This window comes from Hypanus sabinus, chromosome 26 (assembly GCF_030144855.1).
Source record: "Hypanus sabinus isolate sHypSab1 chromosome 26, sHypSab1.hap1, whole genome shotgun sequence".
NCBI lineage: Eukaryota > Metazoa > Chordata > Chondrichthyes > Myliobatiformes > Dasyatidae > Hypanus > Hypanus sabinus.
The window spans coordinates 3,738,728-3,762,582 of NC_082731.1; the positions used below are offsets into that span (position 1 = coordinate 3,738,728).

Sequence of the window (23,855 nt, forward strand, 5' to 3'; positions counted from 1 at the left end):
GCCTCCAACCTGATGGCATGAACATTGATTTCTCTAACTTCTGTTAATGCCCCTCCTCCCCTTCTTACCCCATCCCTGACATATTTAGTTGTTTGCCTGTTCTCCATCTCCCTCTGGTTCTCCCCCCTCCCCCTTTCTTTCTCCCGAGGCCTCCCGTCCCATGATCCTTTCCCTCCTCCAGCTCTGTATCACTTTCGCCAATCACCTTTCCAGCTCTTGGCTTCATCCCACCCCCTCCGGCCTTCTATCATTTCACATTTCCCCCTCCCCCCACTACTTTCAAATCGCTTACTATCTTTCCTTTCGGTTAGTCCTGACGAAGGTTCTCGGCCCGAAACGTCGACAGTGCTTCTCCTTATAGATGCTGCCTGGCCTGCTGTGTTCCACCAGCATTTTGTGTGTGTTGTAGTTAGAGGGCGCTGAGCTCGGCGGACTCCGAGTCGTTAGAGGGCGCTGAGCTCGGCGGACTCCGAGTCGTTAGAGGGCGCTGAGCTCGGAGGAGCCGGAGTCGTTAGAGGGCGCTGAGCTCGGAGGAGCCGGAGTCGTTAGAGGGCGCTGAGCTCGGAGGACTCCGAGTCGTTAGAGGGCGCTGAGCTCGGAGGACTCCGAGTCGTTAGAGGGCGCTGAGCTCGGAGGACTCCGAGTCGTTAGAGGGCGCTGAGCTCGGAGGACTCCGAGTCGTTAGAGGGCGCTGAGCTCGGAGGACTCCGAGTCGTTAGAGGGCGCTGAGCTCGGAGGACTCCGAGTCGTTAGAGGGCGCTGAGCTCGGAGGACTCCGAGTCGTTAGAGGGCGCTGAGCTCGGAGGACTCCGAGTCGTTAGAGGGCGCTGAGCTCGGAGGACTCCGAGTCGTTAGAGGGCGCTGAGCTCGGAGGACTCCGAGTCGTTAGAGGGCGCTGAGCTCGGAGGACTCCGAGTCGTTAGAGGGCGCTGAGCTCGGAGGACTCCGAGTCGTTAGAGGGCGCTGAGCTCGGAGGACTCCGAGTCGTTAGAGGGCGCTGAGCTCGGAGGACTCCGAGTCGTTAGAGGGCGCTGAGCTCGGAGGAGCCGGAGTCGTTAGAGGGCGCTGAGCTCGGAGGAGCCGGAGTCGTTAGAGGGCGCTGAGCTCGGAGGACTCCGAGTCGTTAGAGGGCGCTGAGCTCGGAGGACTCCGAGTCGTTAGAGGGCGCTGAGCTCGGCGGACTCCGAGTCGTTAGAGGGCGCTGAGCTCGGAGGACTCCGAGTCGTTAGAGGGCGCTGAGCTCGGAGGACTCCGAGTCGTTAGAGGGCGCTGAGCTCGGAGGACTCCGAGTCGTTAGAGGGCGCTGAGCTCGGAGGACTCCGAGTCGTTAGAGGGCGCTGAGCTCGGAGGAGCCGGAGTCGTTAGAGGGCGCTGAGCTCGGAGGACTCCGAGTCGTTAGAGGGCGCTGAGCTCGGAGGACTCCGAGTCGTTAGAGGGCGCTGAGCTCGGCGGACTCCGAGTCGTTAGAGGGCGCTGAGCTCGGAGGACTCCGAGTCGTTAGAGGGCGCTGAGCTCGGAGGACTCCGAGTCGTTAGAGGGCGCTGAGCTCGGAGGACTCCGAGTCGTTAGAGGGCGCTGAGCTCGGAGGACTCCGAGTCGTTAGAGGGCGCTGAGCTCGGAGGAGCCGGAGTCGTTAGAGGGCGCTGAGCTCGGACGAGCCGGAGTCGTTAGAGGGCGCTGAGCTCGGAGGACTCCGAGTCGTTAGAGGGCGCTGAGCTCGGAGGACTCCGAGTCGTTAGAGGGCGCTGAGCTCGGAGGACTCCGAGTCGTTAGAGGGCGCTGAGCTCGGAGGAGCCGGAGTCGTTAGAGGGCGCTGAGCTCGGAGGAGCCGGAGTCGTTAGAGGGCGCTGAGCTCGGAGGAGCCGGAGTCGTTAGAGGGCGCTGAGCTCGGAGGACTCCGAGTCGTTAGAGGGCGCTGAGCTCGGAGGACTCCGAGTCGTTAGAGGGCGCTGAGCTCGGAGGACTCCGAGTCGTTAGAGGGCGCTGAGCTCGGAGGACTCCGAGTCGTTAGAGGGCGCTGAGCTCGGACGAGCCGGAGTCGTTAGAGGGCGCTGAGCTCGGAGGACTCCGAGTCGTTAGAGGGCGCTGAGCTCGGAGGAGCCGGAGTCGTTAGAGGGCGCTGAGCTCGGAGGACTCCGAGTCGTTAGAGGGCGCTGAGCTCGGAGGACTCCGAGTCGTTAGAGGGCGCTGAGCTCGGAGGACTCCGAGTCGTTAGAGGGCGCTGAGCTCGGAGGACTCCGAGTCGTTAGAGGGCGCTGAGCTCGGAGGACTCCGAGTCGTTAGAGGGCGCTGAGCTCGGAGGACTCCGAGTCGTTAGAGGGCGCTGAGCTCGGAGGAGCCGGAGTCGTTAGAGGGCGCTGCTCTCGGAGGACCGGGAGTGGTTGGAGGGCGCTGCTCTCGGAGGACCGGGAGTGGTTGGAGGGCGCTGCTCTCGGAGGACCGGGAGTGGTTGGAGGGCGCTGCTCTCGGAGGACCGGGAGTGGTTGGAGGGCGCTGCTCTCGGAGGACCGGGAGTGGTTGGAGGTTGCAGCGCTTGGAGGACTGGGGGAGCCGGCGTAACTTGGCTTAGCCCTGATAGAAGCGAGGTTGGTAAAAGGTGGAGGGTGTTTGCGCAGTTAATCCACATAATTACTGGGCATATTCGTTCTCGGTTTATTGGCCGGTAGCTGATGGAGTTGGAAGGGCGGGCTGCTGGTCCCGGGCCCGGTAACTGGTGGGGTCCTGAGGGAAATAAAACTCAATGACAGCAACGAAAACACGGAGTTCAAAGTAAATGTGTAAATCAAATTATGTATATACTACCGTGAGATTCATTTACTTGCAGACATTTAGAAGAAAAATACAAAAATTATTTTACTAATAACTATAAATGAAGACTGACAACAACCAATGTGTAAAAGAAGACTAAATGCAAATGAAAATATCACTGAGAATGTGAGTTGTAAAGATGAAATTAGACTGCAGGTTGTAGTATTAGTTCAGAGTTCCTAGTGAAATTATCCACGCTGGTTCAAGAGCCTGATGGTTGAAGTGTTATGATTTCCTGAAGCTGGTGGTGTGGGTCCTGATGGCAGTGGCGAAAAGAGAACATGTACTGGATAGTGGGAGCCTTTCATGGTGGGTGCTGTGCTCATGTGTTAGTGGCCCATGTAAATGTGCTCAGTGGTGGGGAGGGTGTGGACTGGGCTGTATTTACCTCTTTTGATCATAGGACAAAATAGGAGTTCGACATATGGTGTAGTGCTGACTTTTTAACTTACTGCAAGTTCACTTTAAGTCTTCCCTTCCTCATAACCCTCCAATTTTTCTTATATCCGTGTGTCTCTAATGCCTCCACCACCGTCCCTTGACACTATGTTCTGCGCACCCAGCATTCTCTGGTGTAGAATACGCACCTCTGACATCCAATCATTAAAATTGTGACCCCCTTTGTATTAGCCATTTCTGCCTTGGGAAAAGGCACTGACTGTTCAACTTAATAAGATGATAATGCATCTGATAATCTTACAGGGGCATGCAAAAGTTTGGGCACCTCAGTCAAAATTTCTGTTACCGTGAATAGCTAAGCGAGTAAAAAATGACCATGATTTCCAAAATGCATAAAGTTTAAGATGACTTATTTTTAATATTTTAAGCCAGATTACTTTTTTAGTTCCATCTTTTACAGTTTCAAAATAACAAAAAAGGAAAAGGGTCGGAAGCAAAAGTTTGGGCACCCTGCATGGTCAGTACTTAGTAACACCCCCTTTGGCAAGTATAATAACTTGTAAACACTTTCTGTAGCCAGTTAAGAGTCTTTCAAATCTTATTTAGGGGACTTTTGCCCATTCTTCCTTGCAAAAGGCTTTTGGGCTGTCTTGCATGCACTGCTCTTTTGAGGTCTATCCACAGATTTTCAATGATCTTTAGGTTGGGGGACTGTGAAGGCAATGGGAAAACCTTTCTGCTTTTGCCTCTGGAGGTAGTCCATTGCGGATTTTGAGGTGCACTTAGGATCATTATCCTGTTATAGAAGCCATCCTCTTTTCAGTAGTAAGGTGAAAAGTAAAAGTGGCAGGCAGGCAAATCCAGGGCAAAAAGCAAAAAGGGCCACTTTTCAACATAATTGTATAAGGGCTAAGAGTGTTGTAAAAACAAGCCTGAAGGCTTTGTGTGTCAGTGCGAGGAGCATTCGTAACAAGGTGGATGAATTGAATGTGAAGATAGCTATTAATGAATATGATATAGTTGGGATCACAGAGACATGGCTCCAGGGTGACCAAGGATGGGAGCTCAACATCCAGGGATATTCAATATTCAGGAGGGATAGACAGGAAGGAAAAGGAGGTGGAGTAGCATTGCTGGTTAGAGAGGAGATTAACGCAATAGAAAGGAAGGACATTAGCCTGGAAGATGTGTAATCGATATGGGTAGAGCTGCGGGCAGAAAATGCTGGTGGGAGTTGCGTACAGGCCACCTAACAGTAGTAGTGAGGTTGGGGAAGGCATTTAACAGGAAATTAGAAATGCGTGCAATAAAGGAACAGTAGTTATAATGGGTGACTTCAATCTACATATAGATTGGGTGAACCAAATTGGTAAGGGTGCTGAGGAAGAGGATTTCTTGGAATTTATGCGGGATGGTTTTCTGAACCAACATGTCGAGGAACCAACTAGAGAGCAGGCCATTCTAGACTGGGTATTGAGCAATGAGGAAGGGTTAGTTAGCAATCTTGTGGTGCAAGGCCCCTTGGGTAAGAGTGACCATAATATGGTGGAATTCTTCATTAAGATGGAGAGTGACATAGTTAATTAACAAACAAAGGTTCTGAACTTAAAGAAGGGTAACTTTGAAGGTATGAGACATGAATTAGCTAAGATAGACTGTCAAATGAAAGGGTTGACGGTGGATATGCAATGGCAAGCATTTAAAGATCGCATGGATGAACTACAACAATTGTTCATCCCAGTTTGGCAAAAGGATAAACCAGGGAAGGTAGTGCACCTGTGGCTGACAAGGGAAATTAGGGATAGTATCAAGTCCAAAGAAGAAACATGTAAATTAGCAAAAAAAAAAGTGGCACACCTGAGGACTGGGAGAAATTCAGAGACCAGCAGAGGAGGACAAAGGGCTTAATTAGGAAATGGAAAAAATATTATGAGAGAAAGCTAGTAGGGAACATAAAAACTGACTGTAAAAGCTTTAATATATATACGTGAAAAGAAAAAGATTAGTCAAGACAAATGTAGGTCCTCTACAGTCAGAAACAGGTGAATTGATCATAGGGAACAAAGTCATGGCAGACCAATTGAATAACTACTTTGGTTCTGTCTTCACTAAGGAGGACATAAATAATCTTCTGGAAATAGTAAGGGACCAAGGGTCTAGTGAGATGGAGGAACTGAGGGAAATACATGTTAGTAGGGAAGTGGTGTTAGATAAATTGAAGGGATTAAAGGCAGATAAATCCCCAGGGCCAGATGGTCTGCATCCCAGAGTGCTTAAGGAAGTAGCCCAAGAAATAGTGGATGCATTAGTGATAATTTTTCAAAATTCCTTAGATTCTGGATTAGTTCCTGAGGATTGGAGGGTGGCTAATGTAATCACACTTTTTAAAAAAAGGAGGGAGAGAGAAACCGGGGAATTATAGACCGGTGAGTCTGACATCGGTGGTGGGGAAAATGCTAGAGTCGGTTATCAAGGATGTGATAACAGCACATTTGGAAAGAGGTGAAATCATTGGACAAAGTCAGCATGGATTTGTGAAAGGAAAATCATGTCTGACGAATCTTAAAGAATTTTTTGAAGATGTAACTAGTAGAGTGGATAGGGGAGAGCCAGTGGATGTGGTATATTTAGATTTTCAAAAGGCTTTTGACTAGGTCCCACAGAGGAGATTAGTGTGCAAACTTAAAGCACATGGTATTGGGGGTATGGTATTGATGTAGATAGAGAATTGGTTGGCAGACAGGAAGCAAAGAGTGGGAGTAAATGGGACCTTTTCAGAATGGCAGGCAGTGACTAGTGGGGTACTGCAAGGCTCAGTGCTGGGACCCCAGTTGTTTACAATATAAATGATTTAGACGAGGGAATTAAATGCAGCACCTCTAAGTTTGCGGATAACACGAAGCTGGGCGGCGGTGTTAGTTGTGAGGAGAATGCTAAGAGGATGCAGGGTGACTTGGATAGGTTAGGTGAGTGGGCAAATTCATGGCAGATGCAATTTAATGTGGATAAATATGAGGTTATCCACTTTGGTTGCAAGAACAGGAAAACAGATTATTATCTGAATGGTGGCCAATTAGGAAAAGGGGAGATGCAACGAGACCTGGATGTCATTGTACACCAGTCATTGAAGGTGGGCATGCAGGTACAGCAGGCGGTGAAAAAGGCAAATGGTATGTTGGCATTCATAGCAAAAGGATTTGAGTACAGGAGCAAGGAGGTTCTACAGCAGTTGTACAAGGCCTTGGTGAGACCGCACCGAGTATTGTGTGCAGTTTTGGTCCCCTAATCTGAGGAAAGACATTCTTGCCATAGAGGGAGTACAGAGAAGGTTCACCAGATTGATTCCTGGGATGGCAGGACTTTCATATGAAGAAAGACTGGATCGACTTGGCTAGAATTTAGAAGATTGAGGGGGAATCTTATTGAAACGTATAAAAATTTAAAGGGATTGGACAGGCTAGATGCAGGAAGATTGTTTCCAATGTTGGGGAAGTCCAGAACGAGGGGTTTAAGGATAAAGGGGAAGCCTTTTAGGACCGAGATGAGGAAAAACTTCTTCACACAGAGAGTGGTGAATCTGTGGAATTATCTGCCACAGGAATTAGTTGAGGCCGGTTCATTGGCTATATTTAAGAGGAAGTTAGAAATGGCCCTTGTGGCTAAAGGGATCAGGGGGTATGGAGAGAAAGCAGGTACAGGGTTCTGAGTTGGATGATCAGCCATAATCATACTGAATGGCCGTGCAGGCTCAAAGGGCCGAATGGCCTACTCCTGCACCTATTTTCTATGTTTCATATAACCATGCCTGGACCATATAACCATATAACAATTACAGTACGGAAACAGGCCATCTCGGCCCTTCTAGTCCGTGCCGAATGCTTACTCTCACCTAGTCCCACTGACCTGCACCCAGCCCATAACCCTCCATTCCTTTCCTGTCCATATACCTATCCAATTTTTTCTTTAAATTACAATATCGAACCTGCCTCTATCACTTATACTGGAAGCTCGTTCCACACAGCTACCACACTCTGAGTAAAGAAGTTCCCCCTCGTGTCACCCTGAAACGTTTGCCCCTTAACTATAACCATATAACAATCACAGCACGGAAACAGGCCATCTTGGCCCTCCTAGTCCGTGCCGAACTCTTAATCTCACCTAGTCCCACCTACCCTCAACTCATGTCCTCTTGTTTGAATCTCCCCTACTCTCAATGGAAAAAGCCTATCCACGTCAACTCGATCTATCCCCCTCATTATTGTAAATACCTCTATCAAGTCCCCCCTCAACCTTCTGCGCTCCAAAGAATAAAGACCTAACTTTTTCAACTTTTCTCTGTAACTTAGGTACTGAAACCCAGGTAAGCATTCTAGTAAATCTCCTCTGTACTCTCTCTATTTTATTGACATCTTTCCTATAATTCGGTGACCGGAACTGTACACAATACTCCAAATTTGGCCTTGTACAATTTTAACATTACATCCCAACTCATACTCAATGCTGTGATTTATAAAGGCCAGCATACCAAAAGCTTTCTTCACCACCCTATCCACATGAGATTCCCCCTTCAGGGGGCTATGCATCATTATTCCTAGATCACTCTGTTCTACTGCATTCCTCAATGCCCTACTATTTACAATGTATGTCCTATTTGGATTATTCCTACCAAAATGTAGCACCTCACACTTATCAGCATTAAACTCCATCTGCCATCTTTCAGCCCACTCTTTTAACTGGCCTAAATCTCTCTTTGCAAGCTTTGAAAACCTACTTTATTATCCACAACGCCACTTATCTTAGCATCATCTGCATACTTACTAATCCAATTTACCACCCCATCATCCAGATCATTAATGTATATGACAAACAACATTGGAGCCAGTACAGATCCCTGAGGCACACCACTAGTCACCGGCCTCCAACCTGACAAACAGTTATCCACCACTACTCTCTGGCATCTCCCATTCAGCCACTGTTGAATCCATTTTACTACTTCAATATTAATACTTAATGATGGAACCTTCCTAACTAACCTTCCGTGCGGAACCTTGTCAAAGGCCTTACTGAAGTCCATATAGACAACATCCACTGCTTTACCCTCGTCAACTTTCCTCGTAACCTCTTCAAAAAATTCAGTAAGATTGGTCAAACATGACCTTCCACACACAAATCCCTGTTGACTGTTCCTAATCAGACCCTGTCTATCCAGATAATTATATATACCATCTCTAAGAATACTTTCCATTAATTTACCCACCACTGACATCAAACTTACAAGCCGATAATTGCTAGGTTTACCCTTAGAACCCTTTTTAAACAATGGAACCATATGAGCAATACACCATCCCTGTTTCTAATGACATTTGAAATATTTCTGTCAGAGTTCCTACTATTTCTACACTAACTTCCCTCAAGGTCCTAGGGAATATCCTGTCAGGACCTGGAGATTTATCCACTTTTATATTCCTTAAAAGTGCCAGTACTTCCTCCTCTTTAATCGTCATAGTTTCCATAACCACCCTACTTGTTTCCCATACCTTTCACAATTCAATATCCTTCTCCTTAGTGAATACCGAAGAAAAGAAATTGTTCAAAATCTCCCCCCATCTCTTTTGGCTCCACACTGATTCTCTAAGGGGCCAATTTTATCCCTCACTATCCTTTTGCTATTAATATAACTGTAGAAACCCTTTGCATTTATTTTCACCTTACTTGCCAGAGCAACCTCGTATCTTCTTTTAGCTTTTCTAATTTCTTTCTTAGGATTCTTTTTATATTCTTTATATTCCTCGAGCACCTCATTTACTCCATGCTGCCTATATTTATTGTAGATCTCTCTCTTTTTCCGAACCAAGTTTCCAATATCCTTTGAAAACTGTGGCTCTCTCAAACTTTTAACCTTTCCTTTCAACCTAATAGGAACATAAAGATTCTGTACCCTCAAAATTTCACCTTTAAATGACCTCCATTTTTCTATTACATCCTTCCCATAAAACAAATTGTCCCAATCCACTCCTTCTAAATCCTTTCGCATCTCCTCAAAGTTAGCCTTACTCCAATCAAAAATCTCAACCCTGGGTCCAGTCCTATCCTTCTCCGTAATTATATTGAAACTAATGGCATTGTGATCACTGGACCCGAAGTGCTCCCCAGCACATACCTCCATCACCTGACCTATCTCATTCCCTAGCAGGAGATCCAACACTGCCCCTTCACTAGTTGGTACTTCTATGTATTGCTGCAAAAAACTATCCTGCACACATTTTACAAACGCCAAGCCATCCAGCCCTTTTACAGAATGGGCTTCCCAGTCTATGTGTGGAAAATTAAAATCTCCGACAATCACAACCTTACTACAAATATCAGCTATCTCCTTACAAATTTGCTCCTCCAATTCTCGTTCCCCATTAGGTGGTCTATAATACACCCCTATAAGTGTTACTATTTATTACCCTCAATTCCACCCAAATAGGCTCCCTAGACAAGCCTTCTAATCTATCCTGCCAAAGCACTGCTGTAATATTTTCTCTGACAAGCAATGCAACATCTCCCCCTCTTGCCTCATCAATTGTATCACACCTGAAGCAATGAAATCCAGGAATATTTAGTTGCCAATCACACCCCTCCTGCAACCATGTTTAACTAATAGCTACATCATGTTTCCAGGTATCAAACTATGCTCTAAGCTCATTCACCTTTCTTACAATGCTCCTAGCATTAAAATAAATGCATTTAAGAAATTCTCCACCTCTTACTCTCTGTTTATCCCTGACAGTGCAAACAACTTTACTATCTTCTTTTTCTTCCTTCTCTCCTACATCTTCAGTCTGAGTGCTCCCCTTCTCTATCACCTGCCTATCCTCCCTCACACACTGTCTACAAGCTTTCTCTATTTGTGAACTAACCTCCTCTCTCCTAGTCTTTCAATTTGATTCCCACCCCCAACCATTCTAGTTTAAAGTCTCCCCAGTAGCCTTAGCAAATCTCCCCGCCAGCATATTGGCCCCTCTAGGATTCAAGTGCAACTTGTCCTTGTTGTACAGGTCACACCTGCCCCAAAAGAGGTTCCAATGATCCAGAAACTTGAATCCCTGCCCCTTGTTCCAATCCCTCAGCCATGCATTTATCCTCCACCTCATTCCATTCCTACCCTCACTGTTGCATGGCACAGGCAGTAATCCCGAGATTACTACCTTTGCGGTCCTTCTTCTCAACTCCCTTCCTAACTCCCTATATTCTCCTTTCAGGACCTCTTCCCTTTTCCTACCTATGTCATTGGTACCAATATGTACCACGACCTCTGGCTCCTCACCCTCCCACTTAAGGATATCTTGGACGCGATCAGAAACATCCCAGACCCTGGCGCCAGGGAGGCAAACTACCATCTGGGTCTCCTGACTGTGTCCACAGAATGGCCTATCTGACCCCCTAACTATCGTCCCCTATTACTACAGTCTTCCACTTCCGTTCCCTACCCTTCTGAATGACAGGGCCAGACTCTGTGCCAGAGGCACACTCTCTTAACCGTGACCCACTTGTCTGCCTCCCATGGCCCTGGTGTGACCACCTGCCAGTAACTCCTTTCTATCAACTCCTCACTCTCCCTGACCAGACGAAGGTCATCGAGCTGCAGCTCCAGTTCCCTAACACAGGAGTACTTATTGTCAAAGAGTACAGCCACTGGGGTACTCTCTAGTACCTGACTCTTCCCCTTACCCTTCCTAACCGTGATCCACCTGTCCATCTCCTGTGGCCCCAGTATGACCACTTGCCTGTAACTGCTCTCTATCAACTCCTCACTCTCTCCGACCAGACGAAGGTCAACGAGCTGCAGCTCCAGTTCCCTAACACAGTCCCTTTGGAGCTGCAGTTCGGCGCACCTGCGCAAATGTGGACGTCCGGGAGGCTAGGAGACTCCAGGACCTCCCACATCCAACACCAAGCTGCCCTCACACTCATAATTCCCCTTTCCTCAAATAATAGGAAAAATTGAAAACTAAACCTACCTTGCCTCGCCCGTTTCTGCCTAAGCCCGTTGAGCCAAAGCCCTTAAGCCTTCACTCCGCTGCCCACAAACGACGCTGCCCGCAGTACATAAGGCTGTGTTCCTTTTAAATGTTCCGCGCTTCACTGCTTGATATCACACGCCTGTGCAGTCCCGCCTCTCTTAACCCTGATGAGAAGAAAAAAATCAAAATGGCTCCCACAGCACTCCCATTCTGATTCTCAGGCTTCCTTCTCCAAATTCAGCTTTTTTACAGTTGGTGTGATGTATGCTTCCAGAATCTGCTGGTATTGAATTTAATTCATTCTTCCCTCTACCAATGAAATGTTCCCCATGCCACTGGCTGCAACACAAGCCCAAAGCATGATTGATCCACCCCCGCACTTAACAGTTGCAGAGGTGTTCTTTTCATGAAATTCTGCACTTCTCTCTCCAAACATACCTTTGCTCATTGTGACCAAAAAGTTCTATTTTAACTTCATCAGTCCACAGGACTTGTTTCCAAAATGCATTAGGCTTGTTTAGATGTTCCTTTGCAAACTTCTGATGCTGAATTTTGTGGTGAGGACACAGGAAAGGTTTTCTTCTGATGCAGGTCATATTTGTGCAGGTGTCGCTGCTCAGTAGAACAGTGCACCACCACTCCAGAGTCTGCTAAATCTTCCTGAAGGTCTTTTGCAGTCAAACAGGGGTTTTGATTTGCCTCTCTAGCAATCCAACAAACAGTTCTCTCAGAAAGTTTTCTTGGTCTTCCAGACTTCAACTTGACCTCCACCATTCCTGTTAACTGCCATTTCTTAATTACATTACAAACTGAGGAAACAGGTTACCTGGAAACGCTTTGCTATCTTCTTATAGCCTCCTCCTGCTTTGTGGGCATCATTTATTTTAATTTTCAGAGTGGTAGGCAGCTGCTTAGAGGAGCCCATGGCTGCTGATTGTTGGGACAAGGTTTGAGGAGTCAAGCTTTGAAATTCGCATCACCAGGCCTTTCCTAATGATGACTGTGAACAAGCCATAGCCCTAACAAGCTAATTAAGGTCTGAGATCTTGATAAAAGTTACCTGAGAGCTCAATTATCTTGGGATGCCCAAACGTTTGCATGGTGCTCCTTTCCTTTTTTTCCACACTAAAATTGTACAAAACAAAAATAATACACTAATCTTGCTTAAAATGTTGAAAAGAATGTTTCATCTTTAACTTTATGACTTTTGGAGATCAGTTTACCTTCTACTCACTTAACTATTCACAGTAACAGAAATTTTGTCCAGGGGTGCCCAAACTTTTGCATACCACTGTATTCACCTCCTTCGCTCCGAAGAGAAAGCCCATGCTTTCCTCATAAAGCATGTCTCTAATCCAGGCATTGATTTGGTAAATCTCCTCTGCACCTTCTCTAAAGCTTCTACACCCCATACCGAGGCAACCAGAACTGCAGACAATGCTATAAGTGTGCTGTAACCAGAGTTGTATAGATTTGCAGCATTACCTCATGGCCCTTGAATTCAGTCCTTTGACTAATGAAGCCAACACATTATATGACCTTTAACCACCCTATCAACTTGCATGGCAACTTTGAGGACTCTGGATATAGACCCCCAAGATCCTCCAATTGCTAAAAATCCTGCTGTTTAACCCTGTACTCTGCCTTCCTGTTTGACTTTCCAAAGTGAATCACTTCACACTTTTCTAGATTGAACTCCATCTGCTATTTCTTAGCCCAGCTCTGCATCCTGTCAATGTCCCATTGTACCCTTTAACAACCTTTTGAACTAACCACAACACCAAAATCTGCAAATATACCAGCCCACTCTTCCACTCCGCCATCCAAGTCATTACTAAAACTCTCCAAGAACACAGCTCCTAGAATAGATCCCTGCAAAATGCAACTGGTCTGGGACCTACACTCCCATTTACAACCAGTCTGTACCTTCTGTGGGCAAGCCAGTTGTGAATCCACACAGACAATTTTCCCTGGATCCCATGCATCCTAACTTTCTGTGTGTGCCTACCATGGGGAACCTTTGTTATATGCCTTACTAAAATCTACGTACACCATATCAACTGCAGCACCTTCATCAATGTGTTTTGTTACTTCCTCGAATAAGTTCCTGGGCATTGGTGTTGCAATGGAACATGGTGCAGCCAGACAGGGTACTCTCACAACTATGTGTTGCTTTGGATTTCCAGCTCTACACATTTTCTCATGTTTAGGATACTCTCCACAGTGTATCTATAGGAGTTTGTCAGAGTTTTTGGTGACAAGCCAAATCTATGCAAACCTCTAAGAAAGTAGAGGAGCTGCTGTACCTTTTTGATGTTGGCTCTTAGACTCAGTGGCACTTAATTAGGTACATCTGCTTAATCAGCCAATCTCGTGGCAGCAACTTAATGCCTAAAAGCCTGCAGATGTGGTCAAGAGGTTCAGCATTTATTCAAACATCAGAATGGGGAAGAAATGTGATCGAAGTGACTTTGACCACCCAACGGTCAAAGGAGCCAGACAGAGTGATTTGAGTATCTCAGAAAATGACGATCTCCTCGGATGTTTACAGAGATTGGTGTGATGAAACATCCAGAGGCACACAATGCTTAATTGACCAGTCCTCTTTGTGTAATCTCTTTAGATTTGTGTCATCTTCTTTATGATTGATGTCTCCTATGATCGTAGTACTTACGTTCTTTTCTCTCCTTACTCCTTTTCCTCCACCAAACAACTTATTTATCTCTAATTGGTAGCTCTCATTTAAGCTCACCAACCTGAAATACTTATTCTTTTCCCCTCTTTTTATGGACCTGACCAGCTGCTATCATTTCAGAGGAACTGTCCTGACTCCAACACGCATGGCCCATTACAAAGAAAGCACGGCAGTGCCTCTACTTCCTTAGAAGTTTGCAAAGATTCGGCATGAAATCTAAAACTTTGATAAACTTCAATAGATGTGTGGTGGAGAGTATATGTCATGGCCTGGTATGGAAGCACCAAAGCCTTTGAATGGCAAATCCTACAAAAAGGAGCGGAAACGACACAGCCCAGTCTGTCACAGATAGAGCCCTCAATTCTGGGGTACTAAATTAAGGGTGATCTCAAAGTGGGAGTTCAGTGAATATCATGAGCATATCTACATGGAGCGCTGTTGCAGGAAAGCAGCATCCTACCACCCAGGCCATGCTGTCTTCTCGTTGCTGCCATCACAAAGAAGGTACAGAGATTCAGGACCCAAACCAGCAGCTTCAAGAACAGTTATTACCCCTCAGCCATCAGGCTCTTGAACCAGAGGGGATAACTTCACTCACCCCATCACTGAACTGATCTCACAGCCTATGGGCTCACTTTCAAGGACTCTTCATCTCAAGTTCTCAATATTACTTGCTAATTATTACTAATGTTTGTATTTGCACAGTTTGTTGTCTTTTGCACATTAGTTGTTTGTTCTGTTGAGTGTGGTCTATTGATTCTATTGTGTTCTTCAATTTACTGAGTATGGCACAAGAAAATGAATCTTGGGGTTGTATATGGTGAGATATATGTGGTTGGTTGGCATCCATTTGTCTCAAAGAATAATGGGTGATGATCGTTATCACAAGCCTAGGCAGAAGGTATCCTGAGGTGCCCAGTCAACAAGATTTTCCTCTCGGCCTCACTGGTGTAGTCCAAAGGAAAGCTTATGGAGCAATACGTTTGGCACCAGCTTGGCTACAGGAGCTGCCGGAAGGATGTTCAATGATGTCCAGCTGCCTTAGAGGCTGCACTCGAGATTTGCTGTCTGGGTTTACTCCCGTATCCTTCATCTCTCCCAAAGCTACCCACAAGGCAGTTGTTGGAAAAAGAGAGAGAGCTACCGCTTTTACCTCTTCCAACGGTTCTGAGTGAGGCACAGAGAGATCTGTATTTACTGACAATTACCTTTATTGTTCAAACTAACAAATACGTGAATTCATACACTAAATACCTTGTGCGCACACCTGACTCTCCTGGATAGTCAAAGAATAGCAAAGCTATTACCTGGGCGGAGGAATTTACGCTGGCCAAGCGCTCTTTGTTCCTCGTGGTCCGAATTTATTCTCCACGTGTTTCATGCAGGGTTCTTCTCACTTGTATCTGCGATGGTTATTCTTCGAAGTTACCGCCACCGGCACACACAAAGCATCCACTTTTATATCCATTGCTTATCAATTCAAATGTCACATTCCCGTGTCATTGGCCGCAGGTCATGTGTCTGGCCTTTAACACCTGGTCATTGGCTCTGGTCCAAGCAGCCTCATCTATTATCCTCTTCCCATCAAGGGACAGTTGCTGACTCATGGCTCTTTGTTCTCAGTCAGCAATGAGTTTGAATTGCCTCAGACATTCACAATCCTGCATGTTATAGCCAACCAAAGAACACCCCACAAACAACTCCTTATCTGGAAATGACCTCCAGTCCAGCAGATTACCTGAAGAGTCTTTGTGCCTTCTTTAAAACACTAATCAAGTCCAGCATGTCAAGCTCACAAAATGGAGAATCGAGTGTCTTCACAAAATGGCAGCCTCCATCCCCCAAGCACACGGCAAAAACAAAGACTGCTTCCACTGTCCTTGATTCATTTGAATTCACTGATTTGAAGTTTGTCATTCTTTCTGGCCAACACAGTGGAGCTATTTACCCGTAGCTGGGGATCTGGTTTACGAGCACCAGGGTGTGTCCACACACCGGTGGGCCTGCGTGCTAAATACAGGGGCCAGATCTCCTCCCCGTCCTCGGTAGTTCAGCCCGAGTCCGAAAGGTGCAGTTTCCGTTGTCGCTGGCGAGGAGGCAGCTGTTGGAGAGACTTACACACTCAGCTCTCCTTTTCGCAAAACTGCTAGCCAGCGGTGGAAGCTGAAAGTGAGAGCAACATGCACTACCACACAACAATCATTTTGACAGCGACATACATGTATTTTGATAATAAATTTACTTTATATCCAGTATTTTCTGTGTTAATTTTTGCTAATGGTCAGCCATTAAAAAGAATGAACTATTCTGATAATGATTTCATTGACCCAACTCATTTTTTTTCCATCTGAACTCTTAATTATTTGGAATTAAATCAATGTGATTTGAGTGTGTTAATTTGGCATTTGGATCCACTTTGTTGAGCAAGAATAATTTTTAAAACTATACTTGGTGAACATTTTATTTTGATTGTAAATGACTGACAGAAGGCTTCATAACCTAATTTCTGTGTTTCTCATAGATCCAGATTAATTCAGACTGATTTGACATCATGGTTAGACACAGCAAATTACAGAAACAGGTGTTAAAACTTTACAAGCAATTCCTTCGAGCTGCTAAAGATAAACCTGGCTCTTTGCCTCTGATTCGGGATGAATTTCATAAAAACTCCCAAATATCCAGAACGGACGTGATGCACATCGAGTACCTGCTGAGGAGAGGACAAAGGCAGCTGGAACTTTTAAGGGAGTCAAATACCAAACAAGTTACAGCTTTTATTAAATTCAATCCATCAAACAACCACGTGGCACAAAAGAATTGACATCTTAGTTTTAAAGACTGACTGAAGTTGGTTAATACTATCTTTATGAAGTATGTCTGCAGTGATTGTAACTTGGTTAAGTGTTAGTGCAAGATATGCACTTAATTCAAGAGCCAGATGCTATGGTCTTTGATATATATATATACACATTTATATACCAACTTTCATGACCACACCCCACCCTATGAAGCAATTTTGACTGTAATTATGGCTGAAGTGCAGTAAACTGTAGGTGCATATTTTAAAATAAGTTGAAACAAGTACACCTACAGTCTGCTAAAGTGCAGCTGTAATTGCAGTTAAAATTGCCTCATAGGATGGGGTGTGGTCATGAGAGCTGGTTATAAATATATACTACAGGTGCTCAAATGTATTCCGTCTGCACTATCAGTCCTAATGCAGGATCTTGATCTTAAATGTCGACTATCCCTGTGCTTCTACAAATGCTGCTTGACCCACTGGATTCTTCAATTTGATTTGTTGTGTTTTTGTTGTTTAAATGTAGATCCTAAACTTTCATTCACAAAATCATGAGTAGTGAAGATTTTACACTACATTATTTCCTTCAATAAGAAATTTCTTCAAAATAAACTTTATTCTTTGAAGAGATTTCAGAGACTTCCATATGATCTGTCCTCATTCTAAGATGTGTGGTTAAAATCTGGATTTGGTTCCTAACTGTAATGTTCTGCACTGAATCATGAAGTTTGCTGTTTCTAACAGGACAGGTGTTGACAGGTAAGCAGAACAAGAGAGGTAGCCAAAATGAATGGAACAGTGGTGAGCAGGATTGGCCAATGTTCTTAAGCATATGCCGTAAGATTTGTTATTTTGTGGCAGTGGTACGTTGCAAAACATAATAATAAAAGCTATAATTTACGATAAGCATTTTTAAAAAATTAAATAAGTAGGGCAAAAAGAGAGGGAAAATAGTGAGGTAGTGTTCAAGGGTTCATTGTACTTTCAGAGATCTGATGGTGGAGAGGAAGAAGCTGTTCCTGAAATGTTGAGTGTATGTCTTCAGACTTACGTACCTCTTCCTTGATGGTAGCAATGAGAAGGTGGCAAATCCTGGGTGATGGGGGTTCTTAATGATGAATGCTGCCTTCTTGAGACATCTCGTTTTGAACGTGTCCAGGATATCTTATCAACAAAGCCACACCACTGTCTATGCCTTCCTACCTGTTCTTCTCAATACAAAGTATATCCTTTGATGCTAAGCTCCCAGCTATGACCTTTCAGCCACAACTCAGTGATGCCCACAACTTCATACAGACCAATCTCTGATTGTTCATCCACATTATTTCAAATACTACATCCATTTCAATACAGCACCTTCAGTCCTGCATTCTCCACCTTTTTGAATTTTGCCTCTGTGGTACAACTTAACTCTTTTGTCTGTCTGCATTTGCATCCAATTATTGGCTTGTCCTTCCTTACGTTCATGTTACACCCGTCACCTGCTTGTAAACCTGCTGGGTCAATCTCAGTTCTGTCACACTGGTTGCCAACCCCCTTCCATATTAATTTAAACCACTCCCAACAGCTCCAGCAAACCCACCTGCAGGGATATTCCTGCAGTGATCCTCCTCAGACTCCAGTGCAGCCCGTCCCTGTTGGCCAGGTCACACTGCCCCAGAAGATGTCTGAATCCCTGCCCCCGTTCTAATGTCTGCAATGGCCTTGCTTGTGATAGATCCAATGTAGTTTACAATGATGTGATTTCTAAGAGTCAAGATTGTTTAATGTCATTTCCATTTCCAGGAGACAAGTGTAAAGGAGAACGGAATAATTAGAAATATAGAAAACCTACAGCACAATACAGGCCCTTCAGCCCACAAAGTTGTGCTGAACATTAGAAATTAGAAATTACTAGGCTTACCCATAACCCTCTATTTTTCTAAGCTCCATGTACCTATCCAAAAGTCTCTTAAAAGACCCTATCGTATCCACCTCCACCACCATTGCCAGCAGCCCATTCCATGCACTCACCACTATCTGAGTAAAAAACTTAACCCTGACATCTCCTCTGTACCTACTCCCCAGCTCCTTAAATCTGTGTCCTCTTATGGCAACCATTTCAGCCCTGGGAAAAAGCCTCTGACTATCCACATGATCAATGCCTCTCATCATCTTATACACCTCTATCAGGTCAACCCTCATCCTCCATCGCTCCAAGGAGAAAAGGCTGAGTTCACTCAACCTATTCTCATAAGGCATGTTCCCAAATCCAGGCAACATTGTAAATCTCCTTTGCACCCTTTCTATGGCTTCCACATCCTTCTTGTAGTGAGGCAATCAGAACTGAGCACAGTACTCCAAGTGGGGTCTGACCAGGGTCCTATATAGCTGCAATATTACCTCTCGGCTCCTAAATTCAATCCCACGATTGATGAAGGCCAATATACCGTATGCCTTCTTAAACACAGAGTCAACCTGCACAGCTGCTTTGAGCGTCCTATGGACTCGGACCCCAAGATCCCTCTGATCCTCTACACTGCCAAGAGTTTTACCATTAATACCACATTCTGCCATCATATTTGACGTACCAAAATGAACCACCTCACACTTGTCTGGGTTGAACTCCATCTGCCACTTCAGCCCAGTTTTGCATCCTATCAATGTCCAGCTGTAACCTCTGACCGCCCTCCACACGATCCACAACACCCCCAACCTTTGTGTCATCAGCAAACTTGCTAACCCATCCCTCCACTTCCTCATCCAGGTCATTTATAAAAATCACGAAGAACAAGGGCCCCAGAACAGATCCTTGAGGCACACCACTAGTCACCGACCTCCATGCAGAATATGACCCATTCACAACCACTCTTTGCCTTCTGTGGGCAAGCCAGTTCTGGGTCCACTAAGCAATGTGGATCCCATGCCTCCTTACTTTCTCAGTAAGCCAGGTACCTTATTCCAGACCTGATGCAACACAAAAAAAAACACACTAAGATAAACAATGCAATAATTTAAAAAAAACATTATAAATATAAATACATAAGATTGCTTATATATGTAGATTAATTGTAGATTCATAAAGTGATGGTAGGCAAAGGAGTGTGTACATAAGGTGACTGACAGGAACTGATAAAGTAGTGCTGGTGAGGTGGGTTAATAGGTGGAGCTGTTGATCAGCCTTACTGTTTGGGGGGAAACAACTGTTTTTGAGGCTGGTGGTCCTAGTGTGGATGTTACGTAGCCTCCTCCCTGATGAGAGTGGGACAACAGTCCATGAGCGAGGTGGCCCCTTTTCTGGCATCTTTCTCTATATACGTCCTTGATGATGAGTAGGCTGCTGCCAATGATGAGTTGGGCAGCTTTGACTACCCGTTGTAGGGCCTTCCTGTCTGTTGCAGTGCAGTTTCCATTCCATGCAGTGATACAACGCTCTGTACTGCCCTCTGTATATTGACATGATGTGCATAGTCCAGCTTGAGCCTCTTCAGAAAGTAAAGACATTGTTAAGCTTTCCTGATTGTAGGATCAAAACATTTGTCATTTATGAATTATGGTGGCATACATATGAGGTGATCAGTAAATGATGGCAAGGAACACATAAATGGTGGTAGAAAGGGGAAAAAAAAAACACCTGAAGCATGGGAGTGTCCCTGATAGCTCAATGTTTTTTTTCCTTCACCTAAAAATTGGCTTTATTTGTCATACATGAAGCATAGAGTAAAATGCATCACTTTTGTGTCAACAACTTACACAACCCAGAGGTGTGTTGGAGGCAGACCATAAGTCTCACCATACGTCTAGCATCAACTTAGTACGCCACAACTTACTGAACCTAACGCATATGTCTTTTTGAAAAATATGAATGGAAACCAAAGCACCCAGCTGGAACCACATAGTCATGGAGAGAACATACAAAGGGGGGAATTGAACCCAATCTTCTGACCATTATGCTACTGTTGGTTCAAATATTGCTTGCCATTTCAGCCATGACTGAATATTGACTAATAACTTATGGCAATGTGACAGAATGTTGATTTTGGAGAAGGCGCAATTGAAGTGTAAGGGAACTTGGTAGTACTGGTTCAGGATTGCTTTAAGTATAATTTGAAAGTTGAGTCAAAAGTAAAAAGGCAAATGCAATGTTAGCATTCATTTCAAGAAGACTAACAGGAGAGTGGGAACCAGTATGACAGAGCTGAGGATGAGCCAGCAGGTTTACAGATGGGTGTAACATGAACGTAAGGAAGGACAAATCAATGATTGGATACAAATGCAGACTGAGCAAAGAGGTAAACTGTACATAGAAACGTGGAAAATCTACAGCACAATACAGGCCCTTCAGCCCACAAAGCTGTGCCAAACGTGTCCTTACCTTAGAAATTACCTGGGGTTACCCATATCCCTCTATTTTTCTAAGCTCCATGTACCTATCCAGGAGTCTCTTAAAAGACCCTATCCACCACCGTCACTGGCAGCCCATTCTGCACACTCACCATTCTCAGTGTAAAAAAACTTACTCCTGTCACCTCCTCTGTACCTACTTCCAAGTATCTTAAAACTGTGCCCGCTCGTGCTAGCCATCTCAGCCCTGGGAAAAAGCCTCTGACTATCCACACGATCAACGTTTCTCATCATCTTACACACCTCAGAAGCATAATTCAAAAGGGCACAGAATGCAAGACTGAAGATGCTGTGTTTACATGAATGTAGCATTCAGAATAAGGTGGACAAACTCTTGGTGCAATTAGAGATGTGGGCATCACTGAGTTGTGGCTGAAAGAAACCCATAGTTGGGAGCTTGACATCAAAGGAGATACTTTGTATTAAAAGGACTGGCAGGAAGGCACAGGCAGTGGTGTGGTTCTGTCGGTAAGAGATGGAATTACATCTTCGAAAGGGTCAGAGAATGTCAAATCTTTGTGGGTGTAGTGAAGAAACTGCAAGGGTGAGAAAACCATTATGGGAATATATGGGAACCAGTACATAGGCCTCAAATAGTGGCCAAGATGTGGAGTTGAGATTGCAAACGGAGCTGAAAAAGGCATGTAATAAGGGTAATGTCACAATTGAAGTGAGGGACTTCAATAGGCAAGGGGATTGGGAAAATCAGGATTGCAAGAGAGGGTATTTGTTAAATGCTGATGAGATGGCTTTTTAGAGCAGCTTGTGCTTGAGCCTTCTCAGGGAAAGGCTGACTAAGAATGGGTGTTGTGTAATAACCCAGGTCTTATTAGGGAGCTTAATGTAAAGGAACCCTTAGGAGCCAGTGATCATAATATGATTGAATTCATACTGCAGTTGGAGAGGGAGGAGTATTATTCACACGTATCAGAATCACAAAGGGAATAACAGAAGCATGAGAGAGGAGCTTGCCCAGGTGGATTGGTGGAGGATACTGGCAGGAACTGCGGCAGAGCAGAGATGGCTGAAGTTTCTGGGAATAGTTCACAAGGTGCAGGGTAGATCTGTCCCATAGAAGAAGAAGTTCTCAAATGGCAGGGGTAGGCAACTGTGGCTGATAAGGGAAGTTAAGAACTGCATAAAAGCCAAGGAAAGGGCATATAATGTAGCAAAAGTAAGTGGGATGGTGGATAATTTAAAATCTATTAAAAGGTAACTAAAAAAACTATAAGACAGGAAAAGATGAAATGCAAACTTGCATTTATTAAGCCGGATACCAAAAGTTTTTTCAGTTATATGAAGAGTAAAAAGGAAGTGAGAGTTGATATTGGATCACTGTAAAATGATGCTGGAGAGGTAGTAATGGAGGCAAAGAAATGGCAGATGAACTTTCTGGGTACTTTGCATCAGTCTTCACTGTGGAAAATACTAGCATTGTGCCAGAGGTCCATGAGGGTCTGGGAGCAGGAGTGAATGCCATTGATATTACAAAGGAAAAAGTGCTAGGCAGACTGAAAGGTCTAAGATGGATAAGTCACCTGGACCAGATGGACTCCATCCCAGAGTTGTGATAGAAGTTGCTGAAAAGATAACAGATGCATTGGTCATAATCTTTCAAGAATCACTTGATTTTGGCATGGTCGCGGAGAACTGGAAAATTGCAAATGTCACACCACTCTTTAAGAAGGAAGGAAGGCAAAAGAAAGAAAATTTACAGCCAGTTAGCCTAACCTCAAAGGTTGGGAAAGTGTTGGAGTCTATTATCAAAGGTGAGCTTTCAGGGTACTTGGAGACTAATGATAAAGTCTGTTAGAGTTCTTCGAGGAAGCAGCACCCAGGGTGGTCAAAGGAGAGGCAGTGGATGTCAGTTACTTGGATATTCGGAAGGCATTTGATAAGGTGCCACACATGAGGCTGCTTAACAAGATAAAATCCTATGGCGTAATAGGAAAGGTTCCAGCATGGATAGAGGAATGGCTGACAGGCAGGAAGCAGCAAGTAGGAGTAAAGGAGGCTTTTCTGGTCGGCTGCCAATGATGAGTGGTATTCCTCAGGGATCAGAATTGTGACCACTATTTTTCACACTGTTTGTCAATGATTTAGATAATGGAACTTATGACTTTGTGATAAAGTTTGCAGATGATACGAAGATAGTACTGAGGAAGCAATGCGATTGCAGAAGGACAGACAAATTGGAAGAATAGTCAAAAAATGGCAGGGGGAATACAGTATTGGGAAATGCACAATAATGCATTTTGGTAAAAGGAACAATAGTGCTGACTATTATCTAACTTGGGAGAAAGATCAAACATCAGAGGTGCAGAGGGACTTAGTAGTCCTCATGCAAGACTTCCAGAAGGTTTATTTACAGGTTGAGTCTGTGGTAAAGAAGGCAAATGCAACATTGGCATTTATTTGCCAACTAGAGAGCAGGCCATTCCAGATTGGGTATTGAGCAATGAGGAAGGGTTAGTTAGCAATCTTGTCATGCAAGGCCCCTTGGGTAAGAGTGACCATAGTTAATTCAGAAACAAAGGTTCTGAACTTAAAGAAAGGTGACTTTGAAGGTATGAGACGTGAAATAGCTAAGATAGACTGGCAAATGATACTTAAAGGGTTGACGGTGGATATGCAATGGCAAGCATTTAAAGATCGCATGGATGAACTACAACAATTGTTCATCCCAGTTTTGCAGAAGAAGAAACCAGGGAAGGTAGTGCACTCGTTGCTGACAAGGGAAATTAGGGATAGTATCAAGTCC

The 23,855-nt window shown here is 44.8% G+C and overlaps 1 protein-coding gene across 3 annotated transcripts in view; it reads left to right on the top strand.

The window, feature by feature from the left end:
• Positions 1-2,404: 2,404 nt before the first annotated feature.
• The window catches only part of sdhaf1 (succinate dehydrogenase complex assembly factor 1), a 31,141-nt gene continuing 9,690 nt past the window's right edge, over positions 2,405-23,855 (top strand). Inside the window, exons 1-3 of one of the 3 annotated variants that reach the window (XM_059951396.1) lie at positions 2,420-2,585; positions 3,668-3,724; positions 16,433-17,585. In XM_059951396.1, coding sequence (XP_059807379.1) covers positions 16,463-16,732 — 270 coding nt within the window. In that variant the 5' untranslated portion in view covers positions 2,420-2,585; positions 3,668-3,724; positions 16,433-16,462 and the 3' untranslated portion in view covers positions 16,733-17,585. Of the gene's footprint in view, positions 2,586-3,667; positions 3,725-16,432; positions 17,586-23,855 lie in introns of those variants that run through there. The other 2 variants (XM_059951395.1, XR_009508120.1) reach the window with 2 other exon arrangements.